The 16,472-nt window shown below is 40.1% G+C and overlaps 5 protein-coding genes and 1 long non-coding RNA gene across 6 annotated transcripts; 3 read left to right on the plus strand and 3 right to left on the minus strand.

Moving 5' to 3' along the window:
- Positions 1–257: 257 nt before the first annotated feature.
- LOC131335319 (mitogen-activated protein kinase kinase kinase 20-like) lies at positions 258–3,089 on the minus strand. The gene is made up of 2 exons (XM_058370630.1): positions 1,443–3,089; positions 258–621 (listed from the first exon to the last, which is right to left on the minus strand). The coding sequence occupies exon 1, from the start codon at positions 2,746–2,748 to the stop codon at positions 1,480–1,482; it is 1,269 nt and encodes a 422-aa protein (XP_058226613.1). The 5' UTR covers positions 2,749–3,089; the 3' UTR covers positions 258–621; positions 1,443–1,479.
- A 1,401-nt stretch (positions 3,090–4,490) lies between these two features.
- Positions 4,491–7,004, plus strand: LOC131335321 (uncharacterized). Its single transcript, XM_058370632.1, has 3 exons — positions 4,491–4,500; positions 6,407–6,595; positions 6,701–7,004. The coding sequence occupies exons 2-3, from the start codon at positions 6,457–6,459 to the stop codon at positions 6,943–6,945; spliced, it is 384 nt and encodes a 127-aa protein (XP_058226615.1). The 5' UTR covers positions 4,491–4,500; positions 6,407–6,456; the 3' UTR covers positions 6,946–7,004.
- Positions 7,005–7,507: 503 nt separating this feature from the next.
- Positions 7,508–8,479, minus strand: LOC131335322 (uncharacterized). Its single transcript, XM_058370633.1, has 3 exons — positions 8,226–8,479; positions 7,905–7,938; positions 7,508–7,866 (listed from the first exon to the last, which is right to left on the minus strand). Exons 1-3 carry the CDS (start codon positions 8,477–8,479, stop codon positions 7,789–7,791), a joined length of 366 nt encoding a protein of 121 aa, XP_058226616.1. The 3' UTR covers positions 7,508–7,788.
- On the plus strand, positions 8,448–8,995 carry LOC131335320 (uncharacterized). Its single transcript, XM_058370631.1, has 2 exons — positions 8,448–8,586; positions 8,692–8,995. The coding sequence occupies exons 1-2, from the start codon at positions 8,448–8,450 to the stop codon at positions 8,934–8,936; spliced, it is 384 nt and encodes a 127-aa protein (XP_058226614.1). The 3' UTR covers positions 8,937–8,995.
- Positions 8,996–9,212: 217 nt separating this feature from the next.
- On the minus strand, positions 9,213–16,127 carry LOC131335317 (shikimate O-hydroxycinnamoyltransferase-like). Its single transcript, XM_058370628.1, has 2 exons — positions 15,529–16,127; positions 9,213–10,320 (listed from the first exon to the last, which is right to left on the minus strand). The coding sequence occupies exons 1-2, from the start codon at positions 15,934–15,936 to the stop codon at positions 9,424–9,426; spliced, it is 1,305 nt and encodes a 434-aa protein (XP_058226611.1). The 5' UTR covers positions 15,937–16,127; the 3' UTR covers positions 9,213–9,423.
- Positions 12,526–13,049, plus strand: LOC131335323 (uncharacterized). The gene is made up of 2 exons (XR_009202495.1): positions 12,526–12,604; positions 12,645–13,049. It is a non-coding gene; the product is annotated as an uncharacterized LOC131335323 (long non-coding RNA).
- Positions 16,128–16,472: the final 345 nt, after the last annotated feature.

Below are 16,472 nucleotides of genomic sequence, written 5' to 3' on the forward strand. Positions count from 1 at the left end.
TGCGGCGGTTTTAGGCCTTCAAGAATTTTTGAATTTCAGGAGCCCCTCCTACTCTTTTATCCCTTGTAATAGTCCAACAGAAGGGGTTCATATTTTTAACATTCGCTTTAAGCTCCTGAAAAGTCAGGGCTGGCTCTGGGTCTCGGGCTTATTCTCCTTGCCAGCACTCTAGGGGCACTTCAACCCCACGTGTAAACGTATGAAATAGCTGTGAGAGGAGCTGTAGAGAATAGTTTGAGGTGCGCGCAAGCTGATCCGGGACACTCTACATTACCATTAAAAAACTGGAAGCTGGGCAAGGAACGGTTTTAATGACTTAACCATCTGCAGGAATGATGGGCAGAGTTCATTTCCAACGGTTTCAGAATTCAATTCCTGGTGTGCAGCTCGATAGTCGCCTCCTTGGTTGTATAATCAGCATCTCGTTTCGGTATTCTTCACCAGTTCCACGAACTCCTTATAGCTGCATGCTGATATTGTTCCTGTGTGAGAGAGAAAGAGATAGACGAAGCTCGGTTCGCCATGGCAGTCTATGGTGATGTTCTGTAGGCTGTTGTTGTTGCTGAATTATCCCAGAGACAGACACCGGTGCAACCTCAACAATCTCGGCAGCCGGCGAATCTGTTTAAAGGAAATTGCGTGAAATACAGCATTTGGCTCACTTTATGTACCTCTATTTCGTAGAGTTATTTGTATTCTGTTTACGCGATCAGTATTTCCAGTTTGGTTATTGTAGCGGAATTGTTCTCCGAAAATCGCCCTATATATTGTACTTTTTCCAGTAGTTACAAGTCACATTTGTGACTGCAAGAAAACAGGATCCCATTTCGCTTACATAGAAAGCTAGCATGATTATTATTATTATTTTTAAATAGAGGTTCAGGGTCCAAGATCTGCAGAATCGTCTTTCGGCTTACATCCTCATAGATGAATAAAGGAATAGCTTTTATTGTGCCTTCTCAACAAACCCAAACCAGCCTAGCCGTTTCTCTTTTCCTTTAACCATCTATCTATCTAACTTGATGTATCAGACAAGATAGGAACCAAAGTTCAAATTCCAGTTTATAAAAATCCTCATAAAGGCCAATACTGCAATTTGAAAGTGTTTCAAAAGCAGCAGGGAAAACCAAAATGCTGCTATTCAAATTAGGATGCAAGGAATAGAATTTTGTCACCGGAGAAGTGTAAAAAAGTAGATCGAACATAACTCTACTATTACTATCGCCAAGAGATATCGCAACGATTCTGCCAATTGTCCCTACTATTACGGTGGTAACAAGATATCGCAATGCTTCCATCTATTATGATCAGCAGAACAGAACTGCGTAACAAATAGTTCCTTTAGTCAATAAAAATGACGTCTGAGACAAAGATGTCATTCAACAATAGCTGTCTGTATATGATATCTACAACAAAAGAATCCATGTAAATGATCACTATACCTATAGTATACTTCCCTAACCAACATATGGTAGGCCGCTAACCACCGGCTGGAATGGTAAAACCAATGGCGCGCTGCTGCATGGTGTTCACCGGAACCTGTGTTGACATATCAACCAAATCATCTACTACAGTGGAGCCTGCAATGTCTTGAACTTCCAATATTCCTTCTTTTCCAAAACTGGAAAACCCTCCACTGTCAATCTCCTGCCCATCTTCAAACCAAGAAGAAAGGAAGACTTCCTCTTCATACACAAAGCCACAATCATCAGAAAGCAAGGAACCATCAGTCTCGTATAACACAAACGAGGAATCAATATCACCCGCATCTAAGAACCCATCTTCCTCCTCAACTACATCAACATCATCTACTAACCCTTCGAGGAATGAGTGATTCAACAACATCTCAGCCGTCAATCTAAACATTGTCTTCCTCGAAAAACAACTCTTCAAAAACTCCCTCCCCTCTTTTGATAACTTATCCGGAATTTTAGGCGATTCGTGACCTTTGCCAATCCGACGAAGAAGCTCCTCCCCATCCAAATCTCCTTTTCCAATCCACGGAGGCTTTCCGGTTATCATCTCAAGCACAATACACCCTAAAGCCCAAATATCAGAAGGAGGCTCTTGTACATTATCAACCACAACTTCAGGTGATAGATACATAGGAGTACCTCTCCAGTAAAACGGATCCACCTTCCTCTTCTTGTTATTACTCTGCTTCACCCTCTTCGTCAACCCAAAATCTCCAATCTTCGCCTTGAATTCGGTACCACCAAAACCACAATTCTTAGGCACAAGCAGTATATTATCCGGCTTCAAATCGCAGTGAACGTAACCACACCCATGAATGTGATTGAGCCCTAGAAGAACAGACCTGGCGTAGCGCTTCACGTGAGACTCAGGCAATCCGCAGCCACCGGATTTCCTGATCAAATCAGCTAGGGTTCCCCCAGACCCGTACTCCAGCAACAAATTATAGACCATCTCACCATTTTCGCCCGTGGTGATCTCTTCCCCAAAACACTTGATTATATTTGGGTGCATTCCAATGTTGCTCAAAACCTCTCTTTCCTTCTGAATTGTGCCGGAAACAGAGACCTCGGCCGATTTCACGGCCATCAGAGGCGGAAAACAGCCGTATTTGAAGTTGGGTTTCTTGGAATTGGCCAAATAAACAGACCCAAAACTTCCTTGGCCTATCATTCCACCCCTAAACCAGGCCACCCCATCTCCACCGTAAGCATCACACACACTCCTCTGCTTCACCCCCTCACGCTTACCCTCTTCTTCATTCTTCCTCTTCATCCCTCTCTCTCTCTCTCTCTCTCTCTCTCTCTCTCTCTGTATCTCTGAAATAAACTTACTGCGGCAAAGTCTACAGCTTTCAAATGATTTCTTGAATTTAGGGTTGCCTCTCTTATTCTCTATTTCACACACAGGGGTAAATGATGATAAACAGAAGAGGAGAGACCAAGTCCAATAGGGAAATAATGGTCTAGGGTTTTTGAGAGGAACTGAAGCTAAAACCTGATCAATTGACACGGTTTTGTGGGGAATGAGACTTAGTCCTATATTTTAGGGTTTGGAGGAGGAGTCCTGGGGCGGCATGGTTCCTCTGAAGTTTCAAATCTGGGGGGTTTCCATTTTTATTTTTATTTTTGTTTTTGTTTTTGTTTTTTCAGATTTTTTTAATTGATTTTGTTATTGTCATCCCACGATAAGCACTCTAGAAGATAAGAAAAATACGTATTTTTTTGCACTTTTTACACCATTTAATACATATTCACAAATTTATTATTGTCAGCTCATTATACTGATTTTAGAATTTTTTCTATTTTTAATTACTACAAGCAGTTTTTTTCTCTCGTGAGGGTATCGAAGCTTCAATTTTTAACGAAAGTAACGGTCATGTCATGCAGGAGTGCTCGTGTACGTGAGGTTTTAAAAGTCTTTTGCCAGTGCATCAGAATCTAGCCAATCACAAATTCGCTGTTCTAGTTAGACAGGTGCCTTATGTTTGACCTGAGCTAAGTGGGCTTATATAATTCTGGTTCGCACCATGCTTGTCTGCTGTTCATGTTTCAACCGCAGAGGTATAGTTGAAGTGTTTGCAATCGTCAGATGATATTTTTAATAGTCGAAATTTAAGAAAAAAAATTTCGGAAAAAGTTTAATTTTTCTCCAGAAGGTTTTTTAAAGTTTGGACTTTTGGATGCAAAGATGAACGACTGTGATTGAATTACAGGGACTCTCGGCAGTTGGACCGTAGAGAATCCGCCTCCTTTTCGTTCTTAATTCTCTTTGTTTAGGAAGAATTACCTAATGTCATTGGGCATTGTCACGTGTTGCCCCAAGACCTCCTCCAGCCACACATTTTGGTGTGGGACTCAAGATAAGTGTAATACCTTCTTCCATTACACATTTTGGTGTGGGACCTAAAATAAAATAAGTGTGTAGATCTCATTCAATGTATGATTGAAAATGGGGCACCGGCAGGGGCAAGGAATAATCTCTCCTTTGTTTAGTTTTTACTTTGACCAAAAGTTAAAGCTGTTCATTAACAACAAAAGTTCAGTCCTTAATACTGCTACATTAGATTATTTTAGTCCAAACACAAGCTAATTATAACTCAAAGTTCCTGCTCCGCGGTTGCAATGGAGTGCATAGTCGGCGATCTCATCAATCAACGGTCTAAATTAAAATTCAATTATGACAGGTAATAATTATTTCTTACCGGTCAAAATTGAAAACCATATCTCAATCAGTCATTGTCGAGATCGATGACCCTTTCAAGAATACGACTACAAGTCAAATTTGAAGCAATTCCAGCCAAAATAGTACTAATAAACTTCAGGAAGAGCAAGTTGATTGTTTTTGTCCAAAAGCTAAGGTGGCAACCATATTGCTTACGGGCTCGATTTCCCAAGCTTGAAATTGAGTTCTTCCGTTGGGTTATGTGTGTGATTCCACATGGGCCACATCTCTTAGTTTATTGATTTCTTATTTGATAACTATCGGGCTAGTTTATGTGCACCTAAATTAACTTTGGGGGACCACCTTAGCATTGAACTTGTTATACATTGTTTCCTTGATTTTACTTTGTCGTTCTAATTTTATTTTTTTATCAAGACCACTACAAAAGGGAGAAAAAGACTAAGAGATTGCGTGTTTGTTGATGAACCAAGCCTTTACAGATGGATTAAAAGCACTACCATGGAAGTATGGGAAAAAATGATTGTGACAGTCTCGAGAGATCAGCTCCAAGAAACCCGTTCAGTTGCAAGGAAAGGAAATGAAAGAAAAATAGTGGAACGTGTGACTTTTCTACATTTTTTTGGGTGATCAAGTACCAAGCAAAATCCTTGATCCACATCTCTAACATTTCCTGTATGATTAGTTTTTTCTAAAAACTCATCCTCAAAAAAAAACACAAGATTTTACAGAAATCTTATTTTTTTTATTAGCTTCCTATATGACTAACCTATTGCTTTTTAGCCTTTTTACAAATTTCTTTTATCAAATGAACACATGTAGAAACCACTTTTCATTTTTCTTTACTTCACTTCATTAAAATTTTCTCGTGAACAATTTTCTCGCACCAATTTCTTGACGAATGAATGGAGAGTGAATAAGAAGTGGGAAAGTTGAGTTAGGGAGAGTCTGCTAAGTTGTACTCTTTGCGATCGGAGTCACGATTGACACTTGGGTTTAAGTCAGGAGAAATGAGCCTCTGTCCTATTCGTTTATAGAGTACCCAGGCCACCAAAAGCATCACTCATGAATACTAGAATGTAAATCTCATCCTAGCATTCATTCTAACCATTTACCATTATAATCTAACAAAATCTCATCCAGAAACTAAAAAGAGACCAACAGTTACAGGTATTTATTGGTGAGCTAAGCCTGCTCAAATGGGTTAAGAGTAACAGCTGTTGGAGGATGGAAAATGTGTGGGGAGTTTACTGAATTGGGTAATCTCTTTGCACTCAGGGTCAGCATTGGCATCGTTTAAGTCACGAGAATCAGTCTTTCCGTGAAAGATGAGGGCATCTCTTATATCTTCACAATAAGTAGGAGATGAGATACGGATCCAGATTCGAACTTTCCTGCTATTACCATTTCTAAAGCGTGCATCATGTGGCCACTTTTACACTTAATTTTGCGGAGCATTATAGATAAATAATGAAAACTAGCATCCGATTCCCTTAATAACTTAATGAAGAAGCACCACTTTAATACTCAATTTAGTGATCCACATCCTCACTAATTTAGCTTTATCCTTCATTCTACGCCCACTAAACCATTTTCAGCTTCTAAGAGCAGCAAAGGAAAAGAGAGAGATTCTTTTGATGCCCAGCAGCAAGGAGCAAGAACCAACATCAACTTAACTTTAAACTGTCATTCTTTGTCACCTATCTATGTGGAGAGATGCCATTTATATGCTAAAAGCACCTACTGTAATTTTAACATTTTCCAATAGCAGCACCTGAAAAAATTATACAGTCTACTACCTTATACAGTTGCTGGAAAAGTCCCAAAAGAAAATCTTCCCGGTAAGATACTCCTGCATTGTGAGAAAATGGTGGACTGTCCGGGATGATTACAGGAGAGGATCTCAACCCTACACAAATCTACCATAAATAAAGTGGCTTTTAAAGATGATGTGGTACCCAGACAACCCCTAGAGTTGCAAGTATTTTTTTTTGGTAACAGAGTTGCAAGTTTTTTCTGTGGCTACTGTGTATTATTCCTGAAGACACGAATCTGAATATAGTATGGCTGTAGGTCTCTTACCGAATCTGAGATTTGTCTTCCAAACTTGAGATTAGGCTGTCGTAATGGAGTGGAGGCCACTCATTTAGGATCCCTTCTCGTAAATATTGTGCAATGTTGATTCTCTCACCACATGAAAAAGGTAACTGCATAAATACCCTCAAAGCCAACCATACAGGCTGCCCCTAACCAAGAATAAAATCCAACCCCTCCCCAAAGCTAAGGATTATATCGTAGGAGATGAAGTTCCTTTCATGGCTGTTCATCATCATCCTATGTGCTCAAGCCCTACCAAGTTTGGCTCTTGAAACACTTTCCACAACAAGAGACAGAGGTTTTGTTCTCTTAAAACCCCATCTGCAAGAACATGAGGCTAAAGGTAAAGATAGAACACTAGTAGGCCACTTTTGCAAGAAAGGTTCAAGTTGGTTTTGTTTCATGTTTACTTTGCTCCATATGTTGCTTGAGGTCCATATATGTGCAGGTGTAAACAGAACAACCAGTTTACGTGGAGAAAGTGATAGAGAAATATCGGTGTTCACGCAACCAAAGGTTTACGCAAGAAAGGCACAGAGAGGGAAGGGAGCTTACGGCGGCGCGAACATAGATCGTAACCCGCGTCCGTCTGCAAAAAGTGCAGCATCAGTTCCGAAGAGATCCCTGTTCTTCATCCTCTCAACAACTATCCTGTATGCTGGATTCAGTTGGATCCTTCTTTTTCCCTTCTGATCCCTCCAGCTGAATTTGTACTAGTCTTTGTGTTCATCTATGAAGATTTTGTCTGAAAACCAAGATGTTAGCAGTATTGATCATCCGAAAGCAATGGAATTCACCATCCATAAACAACTGGTCGTGAATAATTATCACAAAAATGAACAGTTCAAACCACTTGTGAAGGATTAGAGCAGATTATCAGGGGATATTAATTTAAAGCATTAGTTCACCAAAGCATTCATCTCCAATTCATAAATTGTAACGAATTTCATGAAATCTGACAAAGAAACAAGGTAAAAATTTGAATTAGTATTACAGAGAACTCAAGTTCCTTGTATGCAAATTGCATTTCTGTGTTCTAGTTCGGAGACGGTTTAAACTGTAATAATAGAGGTCCAGCATCATAACATGTGATGAACAAAGTAATTGAAAAAAACAATGAAACACGATCACCAAAGTAAAAACATTTTGGGGTCACCATTGGCATGGTTTAAGTCACGAGAATCAGTCTTTCCGTGAAAGATGAGGGCATCACTTCCCTTAACTTTTATTATCTCTCCTGTATCTTCAAAATAAGCAGGAGATGCAATACAGATACAGATCCAAATTTGAACTTTCCTGCTATTACCATGTCTATAGCGTGCATCATGTGGCCCCTTTTACAATTGATTTTGCGAAGCACGATAGGTAAAGAATGAAAACTAGCATCCTATTCCCTTATAACTTAATCAAGAAGCACCACTTTAATACTCAATATAGTGACCCACATCCTCACTAATTTAGCTTTATCCTTCATTCTACACCCACTAAACCATAGATTTGGTCTGCCCACTTTCATCTTCTAACCCTTTTTCAGCTTCAAATAGCAGCAAAGGAAAAGAGAGAGATTCTTTTGATGCCCAGAAGCAAGGAGAAAGAACCAACATTAACTGTCACCTATCTATGTGGAGAGATGTCATTTGTGCTAAAAACACCCACCATAATTTCAACATTTTCCAATAGCAGCACCTGAAAAAGTCAGACAGTATACTACCTTTTACAGCTGCTAGAAAAGTCTCCAAATAAAATCTTCCCAGTAAGATACTACTGCATTGTGAGAAAATGTTGGACTGTCCGGGATAATTACAGGAGTGGATCTCAACCCGGCCTACACAAATCTACCATAAATAAAGTGGCTTTTAAAGATAAAGTAGGAGGTACCCAAACAACCCCTAGAGTTACAAGTTTTTTCTGTGGCTACTGTGTATTATTCCTGAAGACACGATCTGAATATAGTATGGCTGTAGGTCTCTTACCGAATCTGAGATTTGTCTTTCAAACTTAAGATTAGGCTGTCGTAATGGAGTGGAGGCCACTCATTCAGGTTCCCTTCTCGTAAATATTGCGCAATGTTGATTCTCTCACCACATGAAAAGGTAACTGCATAAATACTCTCAAAGCCAACCATACAGGTTGCCCCTAACCAAGAACAAAATCCAACAACCCCCTCCCCAAAGCTGGGGATTATATCGTAGGAGATGAAGTTCCTTTCATGGCTGTTCATCATCATTCTATGTGCTCAAGCCCTACCAAGTTTGGCTCTTGCAACACTTTCCACAACAAGAGACAGAGGTTCTGTTCTCTTAAAACCCCATCTGCAAGAACATGAGGCTAAAGGTAAAGATAGAACACTAGTTGGCCATTTTTGCAAGAAAGGTTCAAGTTGGTTTTGTTTCATGTTTACTTTGCTCCTTATGTTGCTTGAGGTTCATATATGTGCAGGTGTAAACAGAACAACCAGTTTACGTGGAGGAAGTGATAGAGCAGTATTGGTGTTTATGCAACCAAAGGTTTACGCAAGAAAGGCACAGAAAGGGAATGGAGCTTACGGCGGTGCGAACATAGATCGTAACCCGCGTCCTTCCCCAAAAAGTGCAGCATCAGTTCCGAAGAGATCCCTGTTCTTCATCCTCTCAACAACTATCCTGTATGCTGGATTCAGTTGGATCCTTCTTTTTCCCTTCTGATCCCTCCAGCTGAATTTGTACTAGTCTATGTGTTCATCTATGACGATTTTGTCTGAAAACCAAGATGTTAGCAGTATTGATCATCCGAAAGCAATGGAATTCATCTTCCATAAACAACTGGCTGCGAAGAATTATCACAGAAATGAACAGTTCGAATAACTTGTGAAGGATTAGAGCAGATTATCAGGGGATATTAATTTAAAGCATTAGTTCACCAAAGCATTCATCTCCAATTCATAAATTGTAACGAATTTCATGAAATCTGACAAAGAAACAAGGTAAAAATTTGAATTAGTATTACAGAGAACTCAAGTTCCTCGTATGCAAATTGCATTCTGTGTTCTAGTTCGGACACGGTTTGAACTTTCAACTGTAATAATAGAGGTCCAGCGTCATAACATGTAATGAACAAAGTAATTGAAAAAACAATGAAACACGATCACCAAAGTAAAAACATTTTGGGATATCTGAATTCGACTTAAATTATTTATATGTCATACAAGAACTTCCCAAAGAGCTTCATGTGTTCTGTTTGAAGAGAAATCGCCACCGACAAGCTTCCATCGTTATTTGGACTTGGCAATGCAAATGCTAACCCTTCGTACGGAATGCCCCCAGGTCCCATAAATATTGGCCGCCCCCACCCGAAATCTGCATCGTGAATGGGAAGTCTGGTCCAACTGGTTATCCCAAGATTCGGGCACCTGAAGCTGTGGGCTCCACGAACAAGGGCCTTTATGTCAGGCTGTATTTCCAAGTAATCAAGAGCCGACCTTAGGTAATCGTTGTCCATTCGCGCCAAAGCATCGTGGATTCTACTGGCTGAGTACCAAGTCGGCTTTGATTGGAGATCCCCGGCTATGGCCAAAGGGGTGGCGGTGAAAATCACGTTACCAAAATAGCCTGGAGGAAGCGCAGGACGAATCCTGGACCTTCCGTCTGTCGCAATGTACAACTTGGTCTCTTGGTCAGCTGGAAGTCCACGCGCCTTGCACACGCTGCGCCAAACATGGCCTGCGAGCATTTCGTACGAGCTGTAACTTACTGTATTGCCATCTTCCTTTGACTTGGCTTTGAGGGTGTTGAGTTGGTCTTTCGTTAGTTTGAAAATGGAAACCGCGGTTTCAGGGGTAGAGTCGGGACTTGTTGATTGAGGAGGGGATTTCATGGCGGGAGGGGGCTGGTATTCGATGTGGCGGAAAGCAGGCTGCGGTGGGTCTCGGGCACGGAGGAGAGTCCGATCAATGAATGGTGGGATCGTGACGTCGAGGCCACGGGCCATGTCGGACCATGTGTTGACAAAGTGAAGACCAGAAGCTCCATCTGCAACATGATGTTGCATGCCAACGCCGAGTGAGACTCCGCCGCATTTGAAATATGTCACCTGCACAGGGCCAAAGCACACTCCATAAGCCTGGGAAATTAATTTAGATTTCAACAACAAATTTGTGAGATCAATTATGTCCTTTTTATGACTTGAATCATAAACTGATGTATCTGACTTCAACTGAAAATGGTAATAACACGATCATTCGGAAACCCCATATTTGGACTAGTATAGTAAGATTCCTGATTGAACTTCTAATTATCGGCACCCCCTATTTGGAAACCATGGCTCCGCTACTGATAACTAGCTGATTAAACAAAAGAAACCTTCAAGATCGAGTTCGGTCATACGCTGCCAATGGGGTAAAATCTTAGTACGAGATTGTCATAATTAACTACTAGTACAAATTCCTTAGTACGAGATTGTCATAATTAACTACTGGAGTACAAATTATTTATGCCAGCCCTGTTTCTAAAGAGCTTATATCCAAGTCAATGTGAACACGATTTGGACCTGTCTAGTTCCAGCCTGTTGCCAGCCCAGAACAAAATGTCAAGCCTACAGGGAATGCACGTGCAACTAAGAATAAAATCATATACCTAGATTGCACAAAAACTACTCAAGATTCCCTCCACATGGAATCCGTGAATGCATAAACTACTTTGAAACAACTACAGTTGAGTAATTAAATGCAAAATGTGGTGAGTTTAGAAGACAAGTAAGCATCAAATTTCACACATGCGAGAGCTCTTTATAAATTAGCACATGAAACAACAACATTGAACACGTAATTTGGGATCTGCTTGCAGTGTGTGCCACTATTCCTGAAGTTGGGTCTGCTTGCAGTATGTGTTATTGAAGTTCGTACTATTTAGCCGTGAAATGCACACGTCTAGGTATAGGTGGTTGAGTTCTTAACATATTGTCGTGATAAAATTGCTTTGTAGTAAGTGTCATTTGGCTTCATGAATGAAATTTCTGGTGCTAAAAAAAAAACACGTGTCAACCTTTGCCTCGTCCAAGATTGTAGTTCCTTTTGTTTGTGGCATGATGGCAATCTAGTCAAATTTCTTACGATCCTATGGTGCCAAAATGTTACTTGGTGGCGATGCCACTCAATACATGCCATTTTGGCAAATTACATGATGACCATTGAATGTCTAAGTACCACACTCAAAATTTGGTTTTGTGATGGCATCAGATCTCACCCATTTTTACCGTTGTGGTTACCATTGTGGCTTGTTCCAGTTTTTTCTATATAAGTATAAAGTAGATAAAGTGGGGTGAAATAAAGAAAAAAGTTAGCCGTATTATTCGACAAAACCATAGGATGCAAACCTTCTCACATTCCCATGCAGCTCTTTAGAAAGAAACGCAGAAAATGTAAACCCAAACCATACACCACCAACACATTTTGTTAAATCTCATCAAACAAACCGCTCTGCCAGAAACTTTAACCAACCGGTTATCTAGTTGGCCACGGCCTATACCTCTCATCCCGGAGGCCCTGAATTCAAGCCTCAAGGATTTCAATCCCAATAGCCACGAAGCCGCTGGTATACATAAACGTAAGATGAGGAAACTAAACTAGAATTAGCCGGACTTGTACAGGGGAAAACACTAGCATGAGTTTGCGCTTGCGTAGGTATACATGAACGCCTAATTTTAGGTTTTGACATTGCACTCTAAAATTCAACCCAAAGATGGTGCAAGCATCGATCTAATTCGATCCTACCGAATACGGCTCGTTCGGTCATAAGCTTCGAACTACTTTCTTTTCAAATTTTCACGAACGGTAGCGTGTATTATGTCACTTGTCGTACACTTTGATGCTCCATACTTTTCTTTTCCTATTGTACCGATTTTGTCTTTTATGACAATAATATTTTTGCTTTTGTCAAGAAAAAAATGTCATTTGATATCACCGTTAGGTGAACCAAAAAAAAAGCAGCTATATTTACCCCCCAATAAAAAACAGTAATAGTCGTCTAACCAAACCAAACCGAACCTTATGTTTCAATCACTTGAAGTCGGCTACATGAATCATTTTCTTCCATTGAGCTCTGTCAATGGCCACTTGTTCACGCAAACCTACTATACTCATATTGTTGCGCACTATAATATCTAATGTCAATTTAGATCTATCTCTCTCCGTAACATTGTTAAAATTTAAATGCTAAAATTTGTCAGAATCAACTAGCCCTGTAGCGGATCAAAAAAAAAAAACCTAGCCGAGTACTCACTTTTCATTCCAAAAGACCACCATTCCACGCGACGGGTGGCATTTAGATAAGGTCGAAAATTCGTGAGACCTCCACTTAGATAAGGTCGGAAATTTATGGTAGGTAGATCCACATTTTTATTTTTATTTTCAAAGTCAGGTAGGTAGATCCACTTTCATTCCACCTTTTTCACACAAATATTCTTTTTTCTATATTTTTCCCACGTAAATTTATGGTAGGTGGACCCACTTTCATTCCACCATTTTCACACAAATATTCTTTTTTCTATATTTTTTCCACGTAAACATAAGGCTAATAATAAACAACAGAAATGATACTCACAAAGCAATTGTGCACAAATTGCAGTATGGGGCCCACTAAAAGTCCCACACAAATGATCCGAACCGTTTATCAAATGTAAAATATTTTTTCAAAGGCCGCCGCGAAAAACCATCTCAATCCGATACCTATAAATATACGATTCAATCATCTAACTTTTTATTATCCTAAAATTCGAATGAAAAATTAAATGATTGAATCGAGCACTTATATCGGATTGAGCTGATTTTTTTGCCAAAGCCCTTAAAAAAATATTTTACATTCAATGAACCGGCTCAAACTTTTACATTCAATGAACGGCTCAACTTGTTTGTGTGAAACCCGACCCCACCCCGCAATCTATGCACAGTTGTTGTGTGCGTAGCAGCGTTAAATAAACAAACCAAACTCCGGCTTGTGTCCTCTTGTTAAAAGTTTATTGTACATTTTTTGTAATATACACAATCCAAATTTTAAAAAAAAAATTGAATTTTATTTTTGACACAGCAAACTTAGGTCAAACAAACTACCGTTTAGCTTATGAAACTTAAAAAATTAAAGTCATTCAACATCGATTAAAGCTCATTCGAGATCAGTTAGTTACATAAACAAGCCAAATTCAAACATATTTTATGTGAAGAAACAATTAACTGAATTTTTTTTTTTACTTTTACCCTAATATTTTTTCTACTGAACATGCCTAATTAACTTCTTTTTTTTTTTTTAGTTTTACCCTAATATTTTTTTTAGTGAACATGCCTAGTTTTGGATTTTCATATTTGAACATAGTTCAATTCATTTATTTACGGTATGTGTCATATCATATTCATGTTCGTATTCGGTTTATTTAGTAAAAAGTCGAACTCGAAAGGAACCGAGCTTGACAAAAAAGAGGCGAAAGAGAATAAAAACTTCCAACTCCGATTAAAAACAAACAAACAAATAAATTAAATTAAATTAAATTAAAAGTCCCAAACAACTTTCCGTTTCGACTGGCCTCACGTGACGCGAAAATACATTTCCACACCACAATCACGAAGGGCAATTTCGTCCGACAACAAGAGAGAGAAGATGGGAAAGAGATGACACCGTATCTAAGCACTAAGGCCCCGTTCCAGAACACCTTCTTAAAAAATAAGTACTTATTTCATATTTTCAAACTCAAAAATAATATAAATAAAAAATTATTTTTTTATTTTTTTTGCACCGTATAAAAGATCTCGATAAGATCTATCAAACAAGATCCATATTGCTAGAAAAATTATTTGTGTAAACACATTATTTTTGAGCTTGAAATTGCTTTCTTAAAAAATAAGTACTTATTTTCAGTTCTGAAACGGGGCCTAAGCAGTAGATCGAAGATCGAGCGAACTGTTTCCATATACGTGAAGCACTTGGGTTTTTACTTTTAACCCATATTGAATCAATTTTAAATTCACCTAAATCTATGTAAATATGAGTTGATATGAATTGAACCTAGGGGTGTCAAATGGACGGGTTTGGGTCAAAATAGGCAAATTGTAAGTGAGTTGGGTCTTTAATGGGTCATTGACCCATTTAGACCCATTAATTATGAGTTTATTTACCCATACCCATACCCAACCCGACCAATTTATTTAAAATCAAAACCGACCCGCCCATTAACCCAATTACATACTATATACTAAAATTTTAAAATGACTAAAATACCCATATACACTGGCATAACCATATTACCCCATATTCATTTAAATGACCATATTACCCCTATCTATATACCTCTCTCTCCAACGTCTCTCTCTCTATCACTCTTTGATCCGAGCTTTCTGTCACAAAATCTGCATTTGTACGTCGTGAGAAATTTTTCAGTGTTGGGTGGGCACGGGCCACGTGGTGCTGTGCACCAATCTCGGCCGTCCAACGAAGTCTTGGACGGCTGAGATCTATTTGGCTGCCGAGGGGTATTTTAGTCATTTCACACTTTAAAATTAGCCGAACAGATCTGTACGATCCAAAACTTCAATGGACGGCTGAGATGGTGATGGCACCACGTAGCCCATGCCCACCCGACACTAAAAAATTTCTCGTACGTCTTAACTGCCCTTTTCCCTCTCTCACAATTGTTTCCACTTTTTATCGGATTACTGTTACAACTAATCACAAACGTAAATACAAATCGTCACAATCCCCAATCACATTACTCTGTTTCCCTTGAACCACGAACGAGGAGAGAGAGAGAGAAGCTTTCTGCAACTTATGAGAGAGAGAGAGAGAGAGCAACTCAGGAGAGAGAGAATTTGGTTCAGAAATTTTTTTTTATGCGGAGAGGTATTGCACTGTTTTTTTAGTGGGTTATATGCATACTTTGTTGGGTCATTTAAGTTGACCCAATTGATGTCTAATTGAGACCCATTAATAGATGGATTAGATGGGTTGAGACCCATTCTAAACCATCTTATAAATAGGTTGGGTTGGGTCTATTTTTTAGTTGATGGGTTTGGGTTTGTTAATGGGTTTGAATTCAATTTGCTACTCCTAAGTTGAACCATATCAATCCATTATATAATATGGATGGATTGAATTGAATTATATGTGGACGGATACGAACAGATTAAAAAAATATGGGTTAGATTGCCACCTCTGCAATTAACAGTCAGGAGGCTCGTTCGGTGCGTTTATTAGCGCTGCGTAAACTCAAACACAAAAGGAGGGAAAAAAACAAGCAAAGGAATGAAGCAAATTGTACCTGCAACACCAGCAGAGGGTACGAAGAGATCCCAAGGGAATAATCCACGGCCGGGATCAACTGACGGAGCTCACGCGTCGGCGCGAAATCTCCGAAATCATCGACGGCGGCGCCGGTATCCGCTACGACGAAGAGAACGCCCTCGGCGTTGCAGTCGATCTCGATGCGGCCGTCCTCGTCCCTGGCCAGCCGCCCCGCCATGGGGTAGAACGGCACCAAGACCCGGCTGAGCGCCGACTTGAGCGACTCGGCGTCGAAGAAGTTGGGCGAGCCGTTGGGACGGTAGAAGTAGACGCTCGGCGTGTGGAAGCAGGGAACGACTAGGTCCACGTTCGAGTTCCACAGCCGCCGCGCCGGCGTCTCCTGCGCCGGTCGCACCAGCGTCGACCCCCTCACCTCGATCCTCATTTTCGTGCCAACTCAGCCGCGGCGACAACTCGCGCCTCTGCTCTTTCTTGCTAACTAGCGCCGGAAACACGGGCTGCAGCCTGCAGGTTGAGGGTTTGGAAATTAGAAAGGAAGGAGAACGAGTGGGGGGTTTTTTTTTTTGATATGGTGGAGTTTGGTTTTGAATTTGGTTTGGAGTGGAGTGGGTTGAGAACTTGGAAATTTATACACAGCTAGCGCATTAAATAAATTACTCCGTACCAAAAGTGTAGGCAGTCTCTAGTCCCACCTACCGCGCCTAAGCAGATAACCAGTTACCAAACGACACACCATTCACAGGTTTTTCAAAACTTTTAAGATTGACCAGGGACAGAGTCACAAACAGGAATTTCTCTGTCTACATGCCCATAATGGACACAGAGAGAGAGAGGAAGGGAGAAAAAACATAAAGAGTCCTGCTACATACACAGCAGATCTGTGCACAGATTGTGCACAGATTTCGTTGTGGGGCCCATCACGGGTCCCACACAAATCATCCGAGCCGTTCATTAAATATA

This window comes from Rhododendron vialii, chromosome 8a (genome assembly GCF_030253575.1).
Source record: "Rhododendron vialii isolate Sample 1 chromosome 8a, ASM3025357v1".
Lineage (NCBI taxonomy): Eukaryota > Viridiplantae > Streptophyta > Magnoliopsida > Ericales > Ericaceae > Rhododendron > Rhododendron vialii.